This window comes from Astatotilapia calliptera, chromosome 1 (genome assembly GCF_900246225.1).
Source record: "Astatotilapia calliptera chromosome 1, fAstCal1.2, whole genome shotgun sequence".
Lineage (NCBI taxonomy): Eukaryota > Metazoa > Chordata > Actinopteri > Cichliformes > Cichlidae > Astatotilapia > Astatotilapia calliptera.
The window spans coordinates 35391159-35413400 of NC_039302.1; the positions used below are offsets into that span (position 1 = coordinate 35391159).

General features: G+C 41.3%; 1 protein-coding gene across 1 annotated transcript in view; it reads left to right on the forward strand.

Annotated features, from left to right (window-relative positions):
* Positions 1-22242, forward strand: part of LOC113026743 (neural-cadherin) — a 332913-nt gene that overhangs the window by 237108 nt on the left and 73563 nt on the right. Inside the window, exons 28-30 of the mRNA XM_026175859.1 lie at positions 13925-14052; positions 19194-19315; positions 21097-21220. Of these exons, the coding sequence (XP_026031644.1) occupies positions 13925-14052; positions 19194-19315; positions 21097-21220 (374 nt within the window). The remainder of the gene's footprint in view (positions 1-13924; positions 14053-19193; positions 19316-21096; positions 21221-22242) is intronic.

Below are 22242 nucleotides of genomic sequence, written 5' to 3' on the forward strand. Positions count from 1 at the left end.
TGACACCACTGTCATTGGCCTCATTCAGGATGGTGATGAGTCTGGTGCAGTCAGCACAATCTGGAGCTGAACACTCTTAAGACTGTAGAGATGACAGTGGACTTCAGGAGACATCCCTCAACTCTGCTCCCCCTCATCATATCAGACAGCCATGTGTCGACTGTAAGGTTCTTCAAGTTCCTGGGTACAACCATCTCCCAGGACCTGAAGTGGGAGACCAACATCAACTCCATCCTCAAAAAGACCCAGCAGAGGATGTACTTCCTGAGACAACTGGGGAAGTACAGTCTCCCACAGGAGCTGCTGATCCATTTCTACACTGCGGTCATTGAGTCTGTCCTGTGCTCCTCCATCACAGTCTGGTATGGTGCAGCCACTAAACAGGACAGGCGCAGACTGCAGCGGACTGTACGGGCAGCAGAAAGGATCATCGGCGCCCCCCTGCCCTCCATCCAGGATCTGTACCTCTCAAGAACCAGGAAACGGGCAGGGAAAATCATCACAGACCCCTCACACCCTGCGCACAGACTTTTTGATCTGCTGCCCTCTGGCAGACGGTACAGAAGCCTGCAGACCAGGACCACCCGACACAGGAACAGTTTCTTTCCCCTCGCCATCTCCCTTCTTAACAGTTGACCTGTCACACTGCTCCCACTGCCAGACTGCAGCTGCACCTTATGTACATTTTGTAGTATTCATTCCACTTCTTTTCTGTATTTTATGTATATACGTTTAGATTGGTTATTTATAGTTGGTTTACACAGCTTTGTGTATGTATGTGTAATGTATATATAGACACGTGTGTGTGTGTGATTTACATTGCTGTGCTTGAGAGCCTCCATCTACCGGAACCTAATTCCCTGTATGTGTCTGCACATATACTTGGCCAATAAACACGATTCTGATTCTGATTCTGATTCTGATGCGAGCTAGATATGTGATCATTTTGCCTGTAATCTCCACGCTGGATTTTGAATTGATACTAATAATAATGTCAGTGTTACCATTAAAAGGATAAATCCAAGTTCAATAGAATGCGGGTCTCACCTTCATGAGTTTGGGCATCATTTCTTTTGGTTTTTGTTTGAAAGAAGTTGCTGATACTGTTGTTTTTTTTGGGTGGGGGGTTAGTTAGTGAAAGTTGTACTCAGACCCTGACGGACATTTAAATCATGTATAACTGGCGAGTGTAGAGTAGCAGAGGTCTTGTGTCTGGCAGATTTCTGAGGGTGTTTTCACACATGTAGTACATTAACTCTGGTCCGATTCAGTTGAGGAGTAGCTTAACTCGTAGCTTTTTGCCACGCTTTGGTTTATTTTCCAAGTGGAGAATATTGCATCATAAACCATGTGAGAATGTTGCGTCTGCTCACTGGCCCCATGTGTCTGGGGCAGAAGCAACAAAAGTAAATACAGGAAGAACGTGCTGTGTTCTGCACTATTGGAGAACACAGAGAATTTATGTTAGTCGCTAGCTTGTACAGACCTTTGCACATCTATAGGACCTTACCGCATTGAGAATACAAAGCATATATGGCTAAGGGACATTTTTTTAGCTCACACCTGTAATGTACACCAGGTTGTTTTTCTGTGGACCAGAGTTGGATCACATTCACACCATAAACGCACCGCGCTGGAGTTCATCCAAAGGGTGTGGTTGTTTTTGTCCGCACCCGACTGCAGTTATTGTGTTCACACCTGTACAAATGAACCACTTCAAGTGGAAAAACAAACCAGAGTTCGATTTAAACGCACTAAACTCTGCGGGTGTGGAAAAACACCCTGAGGTATTCGAGAGCTAGACAGCCAGGAGGTAGTGGAACCGAGGAATATTTTGTCAAAGCTAGTTGTTGGACTGGCCTTGGTCATTTTCAAATTTTTAACATACCACCCAACCACAGTTCACGTAGTATGTACCTGTACCTGTCGCTTCATATTATGTAGAGAGCTTGCAGCAAATTCTCCTTGGCAGCTTCATTATTTGCTCTGAGAACAGACTTCTCCATCTGCAAACTTTCCATTTAGATTCATGCACCATGTAAGGGAAATGTAACATTGTAGAAGTCAAGATAATATTTTGAGGGCTACAAAACAGGTTTGCAACCACGATACAGGATCCTTCAACCACCACTAAGTTAAACCGCTGTTGATGCACATATCCAAACAGATTTGTACTGTCATTCATCAAATTTCCCAAACCGAGTGAAAGTCATTAAAGCTTTTCAAGTCTGGGCTGTATTTCTGAAGGAGGTGGCCTTGTTCGTATACTCGTAGCTTGCATATTTCAGTTGTGGTTGCTCTACGCAGCTGAACCAAGTAATGGGTGATGTTTTTCTAGTTTAAAGCAAAGGTTCTCAAAACCTTTGACAGTTTTCTACCAAACTTTGTCTTCCACAATGTCTGACACTTTACTGCAGATCTGACATTCACTCTTTTACACAACTGCTAGAAACCTCCTGTTAAGGTAAGGAGAGCGAATACTGACACTATACATTGATTGATAGCAACTGATGATTGGCATTCAGTGGGCTGTTTACATTCCAAATGTGATGCCCAGTGATGGCTAATATAAGCCACTGTATTTCTATTTCTATACGCATCCTTTCCAACCTTTTGTTTTCTCCCACTCTGACCCCAATTTTTTTATCAATCACTTACAATACAATAACATCCAGGTTTAATTTTAATGAAATCCTCAAATGAAGAGCAACAACAAGCTGTTCTGTGTTTTCCATGTAAAAATCCCATTCAGCTCCATGTTCTTGCAGCACTGGCTCTGTGGCTCACCAGTGGAACCCCCTTATCACTTTGAAAACCTGTTTGAAACAGTCCTTGATGTTTATATCAGCACATTTATTCTAAAAAGGGGCCTTCAATTAACATTTAACATTTTGTCTTTCAGACAAGTTTGGGAGTTTACAGCCATTTTCAGATAGTAGTGGATGATTTTCCAGATAAACACAATTTATCCTTTTAGCTTTTGCAAAATAAACATTCATAAAACGACCACTTCCTGAACTATTATCGATAATACTTAATAATCCACCCACACCGAAAACACAATGAACACATTTACCAGCTGCAGTCGGGGGAAAAACCTCAATAAAATCTGATGTAATGATCATTGAATTGGCATTGCAGGATTTTTAATAAAAAGGATCACCATATATAGTAATAGCCAGCCTTTCATACACAAACTGTGTACAGATGTTTTTTCTTCAGCATCACCTACATATCAGACAGAAATGAAGGAAGTGAGAATAATGTCCAAAAATACATGTCTATATACCATGAAATTATTATTTCGATGACTTCACTGTCCTTGTGTAAATTAACTGCACTCAAAATAGGAAATCTAACGTCCAAAAGTAAAGGAAGTGCATAATAAAGCTTGCATTGAAATATAATAAACAATGAGCAGCCATGAGCACATTAACATAATGCGCAAAGCTGATGAGAAGAAAGGGACAAAAAAAGCACCATTTTAAGGTGACACAAACTCGCTGACTGCACTATGAACCTGATTTCTCAAAACAAAAAAAAATTGTTTTGTTCAAATATAATTGAAAGAACAGCTTCGAGCATCCGCTTCTCCCGCGGATGCTCAAAGCGCTAAACTGGATTGATGCTTAATTACGAGAGGAATCAGACAAAATGGGATGATTCACTCCCAAATCGGATGCGCTGTGGACTGAATGCTGAAGGTCTCATTCTGACATGAATCCATTATGAGTTCAAGAGCTGCTCAGAAAATTACATCGTAAGGTTGGAGGGATTCACGCCAACTAATGCAGGACTGAAAATGTAGTTTGAAAAGAGAATTACAATAATAAGAAAAGAATTGGAAGAAAGAGGGGAAATGTGCATTTGAAGGATCAAAGCGAGGACAATATGAAATGTCAGGTGGATTCAAAGGAGAGTGCTGCATAGCCTCGTTTTTCTACTCATGACTTTGTATTGCGCTAATATAAAGCCAGGATTTTCATTTTGAATGTATTGCTTTTGTATGTGTGAAACAGGCTTGTTATTAAGCCTTGTTAGGGCTGCTGTCCATCGCGGTTGATCAAATTTGCCAGTGCTTCACAGAGACACACACGCAAGCTTCCACTTCAGCTTTTTATTGAGATGCTGGTTTGCTGTTCCAAAGCCACCCACTCATCCGCCCTTTATCCCGCCGGAGGGCAGCTGTAGCAAGCCAGCCCTGCTGTGTAGGCCAGAGAAGGTGTAAGGCACTCACACACATAAATGCACACTGGGAACATCGCCGTGTACTACATCCAATCTTTGGCCACTCAGGGAGAAGAGATTACATGGTTATAACACAGAGTTGGTGGAGTTAGTGTGTGTACGTGTGCAGGGCTGAATAATACCCATACCTAAGCTGACCTCTTCTGTTCTAGCTAAGACCAGAACATTGGATGTTCCATTAAATCCATTTACCTTTGCTCGCATGTGAGCTTTAAATGTACATAAAGGCATTTTAAGCTTAGGACGACCATGTTGAATAGCAGCTCAGGGTCAGTTTGTTCTACGCTAAGCTCCGGTTGCACGTTTTCATGCGTGGAGCTCATCCAGATTTCCAGCACAAAAGAGCAGCAGTCACAGAACAATATTTAGTTTTGCTTAACAATGCTTTACAGATACCGTATTCAGGAATAACCTTTTCAAATAATTAGTCAAGAGGTGCTTCTCGTGCCACGAACAAACACCAGCTGTGCGGCGCTGCTTTTGCGTGAAAACAATTTCTGGTTATTTTAGGACCTGCTTCGGGGATGCTAGTTAATCAGTTATTTAGATTGCAGTGCATGTTAGAGCGTGCTGTAAAAACAACATAACGAGATGCAAACATAAAGCCGGTCCCTACGGTAAACTTTATTTGCACACTGTTGAGTTGAACTGCTGAGCTGAATTTAATTTCTAAGCATTAAAACTATACCATTAGCAAATAACAGCACAGGGCAGACACAGAAGACTTGCATCAGTATATCAAACACATAAATGGTTGTCACTTTGTATTTATCTATCCATATACTTCTGGTTCATGGGGTGCTGGAGCCTATCCCAGATGCCAGCGAGAGGCAGGTGCACCTTGTCACATAGAGACAGGCAACCCTCACATTCACACCTGTCTCCAGCTAACTGAACCCCATGTATGTTTTTTGGACTGTGGAGGAAGCTCGGGTACCCGGAGAGAGCCCACACATATGCAGGGTTGTAATGCGAACTCTACAATAAATGCCTCAGGCTGGATTCAAACCCAGGACCTTCTCACTGTGATGCGATAACATGCCGCTTTCTCCATGAAAGCCTGACTGGGAAGCTGAAAAAACAAAACACAAATCTATGTCCCAGCTGTGAAAGAAAAAAAAAGATTTGGGTGAGCAAAAATTGATATGAATCGTTTTCTGTGTGTGTATTTATAGGCTGGCTTCCTATTATTTCCATTTGACATTACAGATTTGACAAGTGTGGCACTGTCCTCGCTGCCCCTCCACCTGTCTGACTGACATTTACTTTGACATTGTCTGTACCGCTTGTCACCGCTTCACAGCGTGACCCCACGGTTATCCAATCTCTAATATACTTATTTACCTCAATGCACCTCTGTTACACACGGCTACAATGGTTGCGTCAAAGGCAGATTATGTGCCCTATTTTAATCAAGCACAACAAGTGCAAAGCAGTAGGTTCTCGGCACGACTGTGTGAGCATCTCTAAGCACACCTGCTATTTTGGTTCCCGTATGTGCAGCAGCTCAAAGCTCGTAGTGCTGAAAGAGTTGTGCCAATCACAGTGATGCATGGCAGCAACAGCTCAACAAATAAAGAAACAGCCTTTCCAGGAAATCATATTTTGAAATGTGCTTATTTGCTTTCTTGCATAAGGACTGGAAGCTACTCTCCAGAGAGAGACTGAACTATTTCTCGATGGGTTCACCGAGTGAGTTTTGGAGGCAAGTGAGAGGAACCAGGAAATCACTGCACCTGCCAAGATATTGTCCCACGCAAAACCCCAAGAAAACTACAATTACAGTCTCGACATTACAGGTGACACGAGTGGTATCAATCATCTGGCTCAAAACACAAAAAGAGTATTTTCCGAAATGTCAAACCATCCGTTTAACGACCCACGTTGCGTTTCTATATGTTGCTTGAAAGTCCATAAAATTTAATGTAATGTGCCTTCGAGTCTGGCAGCTTGACAGTTTTATTAGCGCTGCACATATAGCGGCTCTCTTAGCATCAGGATCCGGCGTGATCAGCAGTGCCGCAGTTTGACCTCGGCTGTTATTAGGAGATTGTTTGTTGCGGTAATGATTTGTGCCCAGTGAGATCAACAGTAAATGACAAACATGACTGCAAGCGTCAGACCTGCTCTGAGGTGCTCAGACAAACACACAAGACTGCTCTCCCACTCACAGACACACAAAGTGTTCCAGCCAGGGGGCTGCGCTTGTCCAATCGATAGACAAATTAACAACACAAATTAAATGTGTGCAATTACAATGCCCTTGCGGAATGAGCAAAGTTGGCCGGCAGGGAGTCAGATAAGGCTTGCCGAGAGTTTGTGTTTATTTCAACTTTTCTCTTGAACCAAGAGGAGCATATTGTCTCGACTTAATATGGATGTGTATTTGTTGATATTGTGCTGCTATCCCAAAGGAGGTCTGCGTGATGAATTAAAGCCATAAATACAAAAGAAAATGGATTGAGCGAACAGCAGCACACATAAATACACAGATTCGCTTTGGCATTACCTTCAATTTCCACAGCTATGTAGCAGCACCCCCCAGCCTAGCTCTACTGTGGCTTTCAAATGGGAACTGCTGCTGGATGTGGAGATCCAATATGCGTCGGCTGTGGGGCTAGCTAGCTAGCTGACAGATCGTTTATACAAGACGTTCTGTGCTATATTCTCGCTGTTTCGCCTGCTGATTTGTACACAGACTGACTTCTGTGGGAACTTGTGTACATGCGACTGCGTTTGTGTGTTTGTGTGTGTGCGCGCCTTTTAGGAGGGGGGTTATGTGTGTAGCGGTGTGATTTGTAATGCTGTTTATGCAGTCCATATGCTCTCGCTGTGACTCCTGTGTATCCTCGGGCCGTCAGACGAGGAGGACATTTTTCATATTTAAGAGCCCCCCCCTCCACCTCTGTGGGAGTTCAAACCCGACTTGCACACAAAGCATACACTTTCTCGCCCTCTTAGTCTTTCTTTCTCTCACTCTCTTTGCCTCTTGTCGCTCTCAGAGTAGGAGGTAATGAATTACGTATGAGTAGCAGAAACGAAGCACGGTTATGTGGATGAGCCCTTTAAGAGCAAAGTCTTGTCTTAACCCCTGGTACACCCAGAGCATTTAAAAAGAGCGCTGGTCCCTGTGAAGATGTTCCCATCTGGCCTGCCAGCCCGCTGCACTTCCTGCTAACCTCTCAATCCTTTTCTTCTTTTCCTAACCGGCTCTGTTTGTTTGTCTCTGTGTTACTCTTTCACTCAGTGGGCTTCTGTTTGCCAGAGCACCAAAGGAGAAGTTCAACAGTAGTTCTTATGCTACAGTTATGTTGGGAACAATAAAGATTTTTATTACTATGTTATTTTATCAGTGACAGATAAAATAGTAATAACTGCATATCCAGTGACTCTTTACTTAATAAGCAGAAGACAGCTGAGGGATGGAGTGTCTTCTTCACCTTGGTAGGTATATTCCTGGAGACGAAAGTAATCACACAGTGTGGTGTCTCACATCATTCAAGTGACCCGTGGTCTAATTTTTTCAGTGTAGCAGCCGGGACATTTGTGACCTCATAGATGATATCATACTCTTCCGTCAGCTCGCAACAATATCACCAGTTCCTACAATGTAGTTTATAAATAAACCAATAAAAATGCTTTAACCTCCTAAGACCCGAACTCATTCACGGCATGCATTTTTAATTTCTCTTTGATATTTGGGCATATTGGGACCTGATGAATGTAAAAACTACGGAGCCCCGCAGGGGACATGGGAGAAAAAAAAATTAAGACGGACTTTTGCGAGATCTCGCAAAACTAACTCGGGATCTCGCAAAACTTTTGCGAGATCTCGCAAAACTAACTCGGGATCTCGCAAAACTTTTAGCTGCATTCTTCGGACGCCGGCTCGAAGCCGACCGGGAGGTCGAGGCACGATGTGCCGGGAAAGCGGTATTCCTCCCGGTTGTAGTAGGTCGAGACCTACTACAGCCGACCTACAGAGGCGAGATCTCGCAAAAGTTTTGCGAGATCCCGAGTTTGTTTTGCGAGATCTCGCAAAACTTTTGCGAGATCTCGCAAAAGTCCGTCTTAATTTTTTTTTCTCCCATGTCCCCTGCGGGGCTCCGTAAAAAACAAAGAATTGCCAGATTTTTTTTTTACCTAATTTTTGTTTCTAAGAAAAATGAGAGCCACATATGAGGATATTTGTTTAAAATTTTGATAGAACAATAACAGTATAACGTCCTCGTAAGTGGATATCAGGCCCTTGTAGAGCAAAATTGAGTATTTGGTCTAAATAACCCAAAGTGTGGTGTCCACAAGGTTAAATGAGCTTCAGTTCAAAAAGCCAAGATTCGAGAATGTTGTCAGAGATCAAAGATCGCAGAGGTTAACCATGGAGTGAAGCATCCACCTGTGCTGAAGCTTGTATGCCTGTGACAGCGGGGGCTGCACTAGATTTCCTAATTGCTTTTCCTGTTCAGGCTCCAGCTTTTCTCACATCCAGTCGGCAAGAGGAACGGCAGACTGTATATAAAAGACAGTTGTAGCCTCCAGGTCTCGAAATTGAAGTCAGTGGAAAAGTGCACTAAAATTTCGATTCTCTTTAATGGCATCCATGGGGTGACTCCTCTGGTTGCAAAAAAGAAATGTAATTGTTTGAAAGTCTGTGAGAAAACAAAACTATTACTCACTTCTGACATTTTGAGTATATGGGATCATGTCCTAGTATGTCCTTTTTAGCAGCAAAAAGAATGCAAGGTGAAGGTGCTTTTATTGTGAAAGCGATCCAGGAAGTGAGGACAGTGGCCCAGGTTTGTAGCAGATTTTGGGAAACATCAGTGGTGAATAATCCTGACGTTCTGTGGTCGAAATAAACAAAAGGTATTCACACACGCTTTAATTGATGTTAGTTGCTCATTAACAAAAACAACAGAGAATAATTCAATCAAATAAAAATCTTGACTTCTGTGATGATTTTAAAAGATTAAAGCATTTTTTTGTCTGTTTTCTCTGCTCATTACTTTCTTCTCGCTGTTGTTTTGTTTGCATTTTCTGCCCATCTGTTGTCACCTTCTCTCATCTGCTACTTTCTCCCAGCTTTGTCTCTGCTGTCACTTCCCCCCTCCCACCATTACATTTTCCTCATGTCCTCTCCTTGCGTTTTTCCTCCTCCTTTCCCCTCCCGCTTCTCTCCCATCCATGCTTCTTATTCCTTCTTTCCTTGTATTGCGTCTTCCCTGCGTTACTTTCTTGACACCTCTGAAGTTTGTTTTATTCTCCTGGGGAATGTCACGTCAGTCCTGACAGGTAGGCTTCTTGGCAGCGGCGGACAATCAGCTGGTCAATCTGCAGTTGAGCTTGTTTTGGGTGCCTGTTTATGTGTGCACTTTTCTGCACCTGCCTCCACCTGTGTGTGTGTGTTTGTTTGTTTTTTAATACATTCACAAACTGTTTTTCTGTTAGGTTTATGCAGGTGCCCTTTTCTGGCTGTCACTGTATTACCAGCTTGGACTTATCTGGATGCTGCAGTGTTGGAGGGTTTGGGGTGAGCATTGGCATAAAGATAGATTCAAGATAAGAAGAAATTCCCCTGAGGGTGGGGATGGGGCAGTCTGAAGAATTGCAATTGAAAGACTTAGATATGCGAGATAAAGAAGAAAAAAAGTTGAAGGGTCCCAAGCAGGACAGTAAATGAGAAGGGAATGAATGAGGCAGCTTAAATGTCGGGGAATGAGCTGAGCCTAAAGAGAACAATGTACAAGTTAAACAAAGGAGGAAAGCTCTGACTTGAACTGATATATTGAATTTACTCTGTTCTTTTTGGTGAATTGTCTGGCCTTGGCCAAAGTATTAAAATTAATTGGATCATTCCTGAAGTGTTGCATCTACTCATCCTGCAGCTCAATGTCCAGGAAATTGAATGGGAGTTGAGAGGAAAAGAGAGGCCAGCAACAAACTTGCTCTAGCTGACTGCGGTTTGAAAAATGAAAGTGCCAGGGCTTTGTTTTTCTTTTTTCCTATATGAGAGGTAGCGTAATGAAGAATGGGGCTCTCATCACAAAGCCACATCTCAGGCTTGGCAAAGCAATTATAAAAGACCAGCTTATCATGTGCTCACTAGGACCGAATTTCAACAAGTCCTCCAAATAAATAATGATATTGGTCGTTCAGAATGGCCTGTGCAAGCGTTCCACTTTAAACATGTGGAAAGGCCAGTGTGGCTATGGCTGACCTACAGGAAGCTGAAAAGGAGAGTTTGACTCTCTCTTGGTATGTATGTGTTTCTTTAGGTTTCACTTTCAGCAGCTGGTTTTACCCACTGTTACCTAACGGAGACAGGTACTATAGACTGAAATGTTAATACAGCTAAACTACAAAAATAAATAGGTTACTTTATTTGCATCTATTATGTGGAAGACAAATGTTGCATACAGTATTTTATTTTGAATGCCAGCTTTCCAATCTTTTTCATTAAGCAGTCTATACAATAAGCCAAATGCATCTTCATTAATTCCTTTTTAAAAACTGTTATTTAAGCAGCTCTGTCTGGTAATGATGGTGTTCAGCAGGGATGCAACTGTAGATCAGGACTTCTTTTTATGAGCTGCACAATTCTTTAGATGTTGACCGCAAACTGGAGTCATTCTCCGTTGGTGAGGGACATGCTGTGCAGAACCCATATAAAGTGAGATATCAGGTCACCTCTTGCACTCTTTAGGTTTAGGAAAAGATTGTAGAAAGAAAAAGACACTTTTAGAAGGGAGCTGACAACACACTGAAAAACAAACCTATTGAATCTCCTCAGTAAAATTGGTAAAACCGTTTGCATTTGATTTTTTTTTTAGTATATTTTGGACCATGTTTTCAGTAAAGAGTACCCAGACCTAACAGCTAACATACATGCTAATGTCAAATGTAATGTCTAACATTTCTCAATAAATTACACAACTAATAACGTTAGCTCTTAATCTCTTTGCAGTGATAACTGAGGAAACATCCTTCTGAATTATTTTGACTATTTTTTCTTCATTACACCGTAACAATGTGGCAAGTTGGTGCAGGTAAAAAGCAAATGTTAAAAGTTGCTATACCAGGAATTTAACCAAGAACTAATAGTTCAATTCCCAATGCTGTTGGCTTTTGTGCCCATGTGAGATACACTGTAACCAATTAGCTATCTGGTTACTCCCAGAGTTTATTTTTAACACTACAGTTAATGAGTCTCACTATATTAATGCAAGGATGGTCATCAACACACCGCCACTCTACATTCATGGTGTCAGACACGTAGCTACTCGACAAAGCCATCGTCTATCATTGTTCATCATCATTGCTAACAACTCTACTTATTTAAGGGGAAACTTAGGTTTGTTACAAAAAATCAGACACAGGCTCCAGATGTAGATATAAAATGTATTGTAACATTTGTAAAATGTATTTACACTTATTAAATATTATATATGTCATTTTCTGACAAACATTACTTGTGTTAAAAAGAAGAAGAAGAATCTGCATGGGTTGCATTGAACTCTCTGGCATCTTTTCAGTGATAATGTTTTTGCACACAAACATTAAAATAATCACATCTGAATACATGTCATAAGTGAGGCTGATAAAAAAATAATAAAATAAAAACAGTGCTGCACAAAAGCACGGTAAAAAGTGAAAGCTGTCAGTAGAAAGCAATGGTGACTTATTTGAAAGTGGCACAATGTAAAATGTCAGTTACCGTGAAGAAGTTAATGAAAGAGTGAAGCAAGTCAGGAGGTAAAAGACACAGACAGGAGATGAAAGAGTGCTGATAGGCAGACTGACATCGCAAGAAATGCAGCAAGAGGGATGACGAAAGCAGAGCTGAAGTCAGACACACACGGCGGATTGAAGAGCGCTAAGAAGGGAATTTGATTTTTGTCAGCCTCTTTTGACTTCAAACTTCAACTGACTGCAGCGTGAAGACAAATGTCAGAGTGCAGAAGTTGTGAAATCGATGCCAGAGTTTTTTCTGTCTTAATTATAATTCTAACATATACTGAAAGTACTTCACTTCGCCAGACTCGGAGTTAACAGAGAAAAGCCAAATGGGAGTATTCTAAATGAACCCTAAGAACAAATGCTTTAGTTTAAATTAAATACCTAATTCTGGCAGTGGGTGTGTGGGATTGTAGCTTAAGAGGGGGGGGGGGGCAGTGGGTAAAACTGGGAATAATAAGTTGTTGGACATGAACTGTGACGGCCTATTATTATTTTTAATTGAATATAGCCAACAGAGACATGCTGCCGTATTGACATGAGCCATAATTTCAAAACATAATTACGACATATTTTGTGAAGTCGCTGCAGTCACATTTGTAACTCTTTTCACTAATTTCTAATTGGATCGTACTCTTCATAAGTTTTTTTTCTCACCGCTGGAAAGTGGGAGTGCAGACTGTGGACTAATGGGACAGTAAAAAAGTTCTTAATGTGATGATCAGCTTCATAAGAGTCATGCACGAACTTGACCTACTTTTCACGAGCAATGTCAGAGACAGTATATAAAAGAAGGAGGTAGCTATGGTGGCATCACCCTCTGGTTTAAATGTGTTATGATCAGCAACATCCTGGATTTCTTAGAGCCAGAAGTGACCATATCAGCCAAGTGTAGCGAGTTTTATAGTGTTCCATATAACTTGTACACAGTTTAGTGATTCATATTAGGTGGTGGGGGGACGTCTAGCTGAAGACACCAGCTATAGCTATCTGTATCAGGAGTTACCTGCCAGTCAACACAGCCACACCTCTGTGAATTCAAACTTTACAACTGGATTGGTTATATATGTAATTTAGTGTATTTTTAAATGAACCTCTAGTGCTCATTTCAGGAAATGTAGTTTTGGATACTGCTTCACCCAGAAGTTGCCATTTGAACATTAGAAGTGATAGGAACGACGATGAAATGACCCAGATTTATCCGTTTGCCTTAATGAAAACAGACCCCGGAGACTCTTTGAACACTGTTGGAACCATTAGAGGCCTAAAAATACTTCAATGAGTGGATATATCGGAGACCTTTTTCCACTGAGTCAATAAATTGACATTTAGAAAGTTGTGGGTGAGAGTTCTGATGCAGACTAAGTACAAGCTGCTGTTACGTGAACTAAGAAGTCCCTTCAGTCCCACAGTATAAGCAGATGTTTAGTGTTCACTGTTATGTGTCAGCATGAACTTTTGAAGTTCGGCATGCGTGATGATGGATTGCCAATGCCGGTCGGTCTCTTATTTCCTTACACATGGTGCAAAGCACACAGGCAGTCTTAACCACTTCATTAACTTTTAATTTCCCATTTGAGTAAGTCAGAAAATAGAATGTAATAACTTTTGTCTGATGTTTGTTGACTGCCATGAAGAAAAAAACTAGATCACAGCAGCCTCTGTGCAATAATCCTCATTAGAGCAAATATACAGAGACAATATTGGCAATTTGGTACATTATGTTGGGGTGCATTCTTTAATAAATAACTTTTCATACACCACTTAATTCTTTGGCATACATTATTCTGTTACAGTGGTTTTGCTGCTGTTTTCGAGACTTCAGTACCAGCACCAGATTGGTTGTCAACAGAGCTAAAAAGTGCTCATATTGCAGCTCTGAAAACTAATTTCTCAACTCACCCCTCACCTATCATCCCTCTCGTTTTCTTTCTCTGTCTAGAGCTAATAGACGGGACCCCCACCTTGAAAATCAACCATGGCTCGGGCACAGTGGTGCTACAGTTGCCAGGCAACGTGAACGTGGCAGACAGGCGGTGGCATCGGCTGGATGTCCGCAGCAACAGCAAGGTGGGTCGCTCTCTCCATTTAACAGCAGCCATCATCTATTTAGCAAATAAGTTCAAATAAATTCACATCGCACTGAAAAAAATATTTTTTTTATCCAGTTTTAATGAGATTGTTTTTGTTTTTGTTTTTGTTTTACTTTTAAAGGCACATCTAATATTTTCATGTATTCAAAACACATGGATTTTTCTTTCTTGAATATAATTTGTTCTTACCTTTACCATACATTGCATTCACCTTCTGCAATCATGTATAAATGTCACTGTCTTTGCATTAGGGGATATGATGCAGTAAGTAAGCTGCTCCTTTAGTTGTGCAGATTGTGAGTAACAAGCCTACAGGTCATTTATTTAGGTAACATTAGCACCAGAGTGATTCTGGGTCTTTGGCCCACGTGCTAAGTGATGAATCAACCCAATGTTGGTTGAAATATACTGGCTGCTTTACTTTGTATATACATATAAATGCATGCAATGTGTTATTAATCTTGGATAAAACGACAGTAGTGCGGTCATTTTTTAAAAACTTACCAGAAATGTATTGCACAAGATAGTTAGCAGTTTTACAGGAACACCCTGCTAGTCTGCTCAGCTGTGATTGTAAAGCTCGGAGCTGAAGTCGCTCTTCTGGTTAAAATATGTGATGCACACTTTTGAAATTACCCCAAACATCAGATAAGCCCAGAATAGTCCACTAATATTCCTTCAAAATGTCCTTGTATTTAGAAGATTTAAATTGGTAATTTCTTGGGAATACTTGTTAATTTCTTAACATATAAATGCACATGACAAGTGCCATTCAAGTTGGAATTATTGTTAATTGTTTGACAGTCCAAAATAAAGACTACATGGCCAGCAGGAAGGGGATGGTCATAGCTGGACCACTGATTGTGCCAGAGTCTATAAGAAGGTGACTCTCTGGCTCCCCTGAATAGTAACCTCAGTAAACACTGTTACACCCCGGCCTAGGCAACCGGAGTGCAACACGAAAATAAAAATAAGAAAAAGACACACGAGAAAAAAAACTAAAGCTCTCCACCAAAATCCCAAAACGAAAGTATCGACAAATCTATTTACAGCTATTTACAACAGACTATTTATTTACAACAAACACACCAAACTATTTACAACACGGGGGAGATCGCGACCATGACACACTGAAACACAAGGCTTAAATACATAGAAGGGGCAATCAGGAAAATGGACAACAAGAGGGAAACACAGCTGGGGCAAATTAGAACTGACGAGACAGGGAAAACGTAAACTGAACACACTAAGATAACACAGACTTTCAAAGTAAAACAGGAAACACATAACAGTCACGCCAAAAACAACACACTGACAACACCGAAACGTAACAGTTCCCCCCACCCAAAAATCAAACATTTAACACCAAGTGAAAAGTTTGATCCAGACAGACGAAGCCGATGAAGGCTGGAGCGGTCCCACTGACCCTCCAGCAGACGACGAAGGCTGGAGCGGTCCCACGGACCCTCCAGCGAAGGCGGATGAAGGCTGGGGCGGTCCCACGGACCCTCCAGCGAAGGCGGATGAAGGCTGGGGCGGTCCCACGGACCCTCCCCTCAGCGAAGGCAGACGAAGCTGATGAAGGCTGGAGCGGTCCCACTGACCCTCCAGCAGACGACGAAGGCTGGAGCGGTCCCTCGGACCCTCCAGCGAAGGCAGATGAAGACTGGAGCGGTCCCTCGGACCCTCCAGCGAAGGCGAATGAAGGCTGGAGCGGTCCCTCGGACCCTCCAGCGAAGGCAGACGAAGGCTGGAGCGGTGCCTCGGACCCTCCAGCGAAGACAAACGAAGGCTGAAGCGGTCCCTCCAACGGACCCTCCAGCGAAGACGGACGAAGCTGACGAAGGCCGGAGCGGTCCCACCGACCCTCCAGCAGACGACGAAGGCTGGAGCGGTCCCACGGACCCTCCAGCGAAGGCGGATGAAGGCTGGAGCGGCCCTCGGACCCTCCAGCGAAGACAGACGGCTGAAGCGGTCCCTCCCTCGGACCCTCCAGCGACGGCGGACGGCTGAAGCGGTCCCCGGGCCCTCCAGCGATTGGACGAGCCCCCATATGTTACACCCCGGCCTAGGCAACCGGGGTGCAACGTAGAAAAACAAAGATAAGAAAAAGACACACGAGAAAAAAAACTAAAGCTCTCCACCAAAATCCCAAAACGAAAGTATCGACAAATCTATTTACAGCTATTTACAACAGACTATTTATTTACAACAAACACACCAAACTATTTACAACACGGGGGAGATCGCGACCATGACACACTGAAACACAAGGCTTAAATACATAGAAGGGGCAATCAGGAAAATGGACAACAAGAGGGAAACACAGCTGGGGCAAATTAGAACTGACGAGACAGGGAAAACGTAAACTGAACACACTAAGATAACACAGACTTTCAAAGTAAAACAGGAAACACATAACAGTCACGCCAAAAACAACACACTGACAACACCGAAACGTAACAACACTTATACATTTATGGTCTCATTTGCTAGTTTAAAGTTTTATTTTATAGAGCATTAGTGCTCATTGGTTAAATTATTCCCCCATTTAAAAATAAAATACATAACAAAAAAGTGTCCCCATATCTCATCGAGAGGGAGAGACCAAAAATATTGACACTGAAGCTCTAACATGGGAGTTCATTGTTTTATAGGCCATGTCTCTTTTTTATTTACAGTCTTTGGGCCAAAAAATTTACACCATGTCTTTTGAACTGAATGTTCTTTCTGGTATATTTGATAAAGCTGCTGATTTGTATGTATGATCTCAGAGATGAGGTTATATATTTAGTATATGTCCTAGACTTTAAGCATCGCCCATTCGGCTCCACGCAAACCTTTTTAATATTGTTATTTTCCAGGAATCTAAATGGGGAAGACTTCGTGATTAAGTATTATAAAACTGTCTGCAGTGTAGAGTACAAAGGAGGATAATTGCAGACAGATGATTGCAGTAGCCCTCTTGCAACATCTTCTGCCCCAAATAATTGCAAGTTAATTAAATTAGTGTGAAATTGGACTAAATCTTTATGTTGTTAAGATTATTCCGCATATTATTCGCCTGTCGTATATCAATGACAGTTCCTGCTTCTATTATTAGATGCTGTGACATAATGAAAGCTGCAGTGTCACTGTAGGCTTTGGGCGCCTGGCTGCATCTCAGCCTTCTTTCATCCTAGCATCCCACTTCAGTACCACTTTAGAGCACTTCAGTAAAAGCACAGGACTGAGTCACATTTTTTTACACACACGGCCAGTGTGAAGCCTTTTCATATTCAGCTCCATCAGAGGCCTCTCGAAAACCTAAAATTGAATAATTACACTTATGTCACCCTTAATTTATAAATGGCTTAATTTAGCTCATTACTCAAAGACCTGCAATGTTCCACAGACCGCCCTTCAAAAGCACACTTATTACGCTGCCTTGAGTTCAGATTATAAGAAAGGAGACGCCGTTAGAGAGCGTTCACTCTCGCTACTCACTAGTGTGACTAAAATTTGTGTCTCATTTATGGCTTTTGCCAAACTATTCAATTCGGTAGAAAACACCAATTTTGTTCACTGTTTTTTTTTAAATTTCTTTTGAATGAAAGGAAAACAGCTTCAGGCTCAGCTTCCCATCACCACACATACAAACACAGGGAAATTTGTTCGATATTGAGAATGAGAGCAGCCAAAGGAAAGCATGCAGTGAGACTTTCGGGTAATGCGATAGCATTATTCGGAATCGCGTGAACACTAGAATGCATTCAGACTTTTGTTATTACAGCGAGGATTATTCTGCACCACAATGGTATTATTCTAAATCACATGTGAATCTATTCATTTGTCCTGAATAGTCAGCTGCGGCTTATCCAACCTGGTTGTGTGACAGCATGAGATCCAAAGCAGGAAGGACAGAGCTGTTGTTGGGAGATTTACTCTGTGATTCAGCAGCCAAGAACCAAGAGCAGTGTTTTTGTTTTTTTGTTTTCTTCAAATTAAGTAACATTTGTGAAAATGATAGATCCAAAGAACCATTGTTTCGCTGTCCTTCATTAAGAATCACATTGATAAATAAGTAAACCACGGTCTGCTAACAGGAACATGACTTGATTAAACTAAAATAAATTATTTACATAAAATCTGCAGCGTTAGCTGTTGATACAGAGTTTGTATTCATGTTTAATCATGCAAACACGTACTGTTTACGTTACTTTATCGCTGCATGTAAACCCTGTTTTAAAGTGAAATTATCATTATTATTATTAATGATGTAAATATGAGAAAAAACGTGCCAAAATCATACTCGAATGAATGATGTAGGCATCATATTTGGAATCTGTTTTCACACAGAGGTGATACCAGCAGGTGTAGAAACAAAACAACACATAAATGCTGTTCTATGCTGCCTGGTGTGTTTGTTAATCATCTGTAGTGAGTGTTATCCAAATCACAGAGTATTCTTCTTTTAACTGATTTATAACTTTCAATATCTGACAGAAAATAGAATTGGTATTACCAAGCATAATGACATTTTTTCTGTGTGTTCCTGACGTATGTCTGAAAGCTTTTATCGTGGATGTGTGAAAAGTAAGTTAAAGGTGTTGTTTTAGCACACTGATGACTGAAACTGTGCTGGCACATACGGGCTTTTTATCCAGCCGAGTAATTATAATGATTTCAGCGCCAACTTTTTTGGAAGGTTAAGGCAATGGACCAGATTTCCCCCAAAAATTATTTTCAGCCCTCTTACATGCTTTATTCTTTTTTTTCCTGTGATGTGAGCCATCGGGTAGCTGTGTGTTTGGGTTAAAACTTTACTAATTACCACAGGAAGGAGGAGGCATGTTTACTGAGAGGTAAACAGCAGATGGAATAAAGAGTCTAGTTAACTGGAATAAGCTGCTGTGGCTTCTGCTTAATCGCATTCTTGTTAAGGCAAGTCCACATGTTTAAGTTGTCATGCAGCAGAGCAGTGCAGCATGCACTAATGAAAGAAATATGAGTCAGATGCCGTTCTCACCATGGTAATAATGCTGAAAGTACGCTCGTTACAGTTCAGAGAAATGACTTATTTGTGATTTATTGAAGCATTATTTGAGTACATCGTGCGCTGGTTTGTTTTCTCTGCAGGAAGTACGTTTCACCCTGGATCGATGCTCAGGGGCAGCGGTGAAGGAACTGGTGGGTAGCTGGTTGACCTCTCAAGACCACTCTTCCTGTGAAGTGATGGGTGTTACGCCTAACACCGACAGGTAAAAAGAAGCACCTGAACAGATGCGTGCACACCACAGACTTTCTCACTGCCTCAGACTTGATTTGCTTGTAATTTGGCCCATGTGTTAGCAGGCTACCATTTTTCAACAAGACTGCAAAAAAGAAAAAGTGTCCTTCAAAGTTCGATTCTGCTGCTTTCATGGTGGCTTGATTCTACTTCTGAATGCTCTCCAGCAGTGGTTGGTTGTTAGTGCTGGGTGACCGGCTCCACCGAAGAAAAAGCTAAATCACAAACATTTGCAGTTTCTTTAAGTCTTGTCACTTTGCATGGTGAAAGTTACAGCTGCGTTGGTCATTTATTTTATAATGAGAACTAAATATTACGCTGTAAAATGAACGTATAGCCGGATGAGACTGTATGCTCTCTCTTTGCCATAAAACCTCAGAATTATTTTTGCAAAAGTAACAACGAATTTAACCCAAAAATAAATTATACACCAGATTTAATAGAAACTGTTTGTGTTGTCTTTTATGAGTTTATATACAGAACATGTGATTAAAAAAACAAAAACATATTTGTTTCATGATAAAAACTATGAAAATCTACCAGTAAGCTTTATTGTAATTGTAAAAATGATAATTATTCAAAACTATTTGGCTCAGTGTCACAAAATCTACAACATTTACATTTAAGAAAATGCAACATCCCATTGTTTATATGGGATGTCGTATGCATATATACATTTAAGCCACAGACCTTTTTTGTGCCACAGACCAGTTTAATGTCAGACAATATTTTCACGGACCGGCCTTTAAGGTGTCGGCGATAAATATAACAAAATAAAATGATACGACCAAGACAAAAATTGTGGTATTTTGTAAATATAATAATAAACGTGAATTCACTTTATTAGCAGCGTCCTCCTGAAATGCGGCAACAACATTGAGAGTAACATCCTCCTCTCTGCCCCTTAATGCTCTCTGGTCGCTATGGTAACGCGTAAATATTTCTTTAAAAATATTAAATATTTTTTTAAAAAGACACAACTACAACACGGGAAAACACCCAGAGAAACCGAGTTAACGATAAAAACCCTGAAAACCATAAATTTCACACCCGAACCTCAGCTCTCGTGGCCTGGGATCAGTCCGTGGCCTGAGGGTTGGGGACCGCTGATTTAAGGAACTGCAAATGTAAAGAACTGTCCAAAGTTTTTCAGTTAGCGTTGCAGCCCCATAGACCATCGAAGTATGGTATTAATATTAACAACTAATTTTACTGTTTGGCTGTAATTGTAGTGCTCTTATCAGCGTTCTATGTTTACCAAATGATTGTTGCCATTCCCCTGCGTCTGCCTGCTGTTTGGACGGGGTTGTAGCCCCAAAAACATTAACTTAGATGAAAAATACTCTTGCTGCTGGACAACGAACGTCTATCCTCTGAGATTCTTCCACAGACTGTGGATACTCGTGACAACACCGACAATCAGAGATGGAGAATAAGATTGTTGTTGTTGTTTTAGAGCAGCAACTTCTCTTTCATAAAGAGACAGAAAAAGAAAATAAGGGGCATCCAGAAAAGTAAAAAGAAGATTTACGCCACATTTTAATTAGGCGACTTAGCAGAATGAACCAGCAGATTTTGTTTGCTGATAACATGTTCGATTTCCTATTTTGAACTGCAAACGGCTGATTAAAATAAGACTGTTAAGTGCTAAAGCAGCAGGTTCAGGCTCTTTCTCATTGCTGCAAAGTCTTATAGTTTTCTGTTTCATCCTTCCTTGCTTTTTGAATGCTTCTGTCACGCTGTGTGTTTTAGACACCTGAACATGAGTCAGGTGCTTCAGCTCGGCGGTGTGAACGAGGACATCCCATACATCTACCCCCAGCTTCAGCACAAACACTTCACCGGCTGCGTCCGTAACCTCATCGTGGACAGCAAGGTAACACACTTTATAATACAATGGCACGCACGCACACCCATACATAACCACACAACCATTAGCACACCAGTATGTAAGCAAAGTTAAACTCACACCTGCACTCCAGCTGATAAATGGATTAATAACAGGCTTCGACATTCACAGTCCCCTTGTGCCATGTGAGAGATGGGTTTTTATGCTTTTAACTGTAATCTCAAAGAAATTTCAAATGTTACACACATGCACTTTAAGAGTGAAATGGAATATGAACCTTTCCCCTCCTACCCAGTCTGACATCAAATCGAGACTTTCAAGTAACCAGCTCTGCCGGAGTTAAAAAGTCAAGGACTCTATACTCAGCCATGACAATCTGAGCCCAGCCCCAACAAAATCCAAATCATTTCTGTATGAACACAGGCTTCTCTTATGATAGCCTCGTGTGAACCTGCAGTCTTCTGAAGCCTGAAATTTTGGTTAAAATTGCACGTTTTGCTACAATTTTTGGTTATGAATCAAATAAAGCTGTGACTGCTAAATTTTGCTCCTGTCCATCTAAAACTGCTGAGCCTCGGCTGCTTTAACTGGTATTTAGACATAAATGTCAGGCTTTTCAGACTGGATTGCCAAAGATTGTGTGAGATGTGGGTTCCCTGATAATCAAAACTCACATGGCAGAAAATTAGAAATTAAATGGGTCTGCTTGGAAGATGTTTGACTTTCAGCTCCAAATAGGTTATGTGTTACCTATTAAACTTTTTTAAATTACCTTTGTTACTCGCTGCTTGTGATAATGTCACATTCTCACTCTGCATCTGTTCAATAGTGGCATTTATGATTCAGACTTCGTTTAAACTGTCCTCCACAGTTAGATGTGTTTTCAATCTGGTGGAAAAATGTCATCAGAATTTTGGGCAATATTGTCTTAATATCTGAAGGTAACAGGGGGCATAGGATACTTGGGTAGGGTGGTGCAGACAAGGATTGTGGAGTGTGTCTCACATGTGCAACTGTTGGGTAGTGCTAGTCCATCTCTATCATGGCAT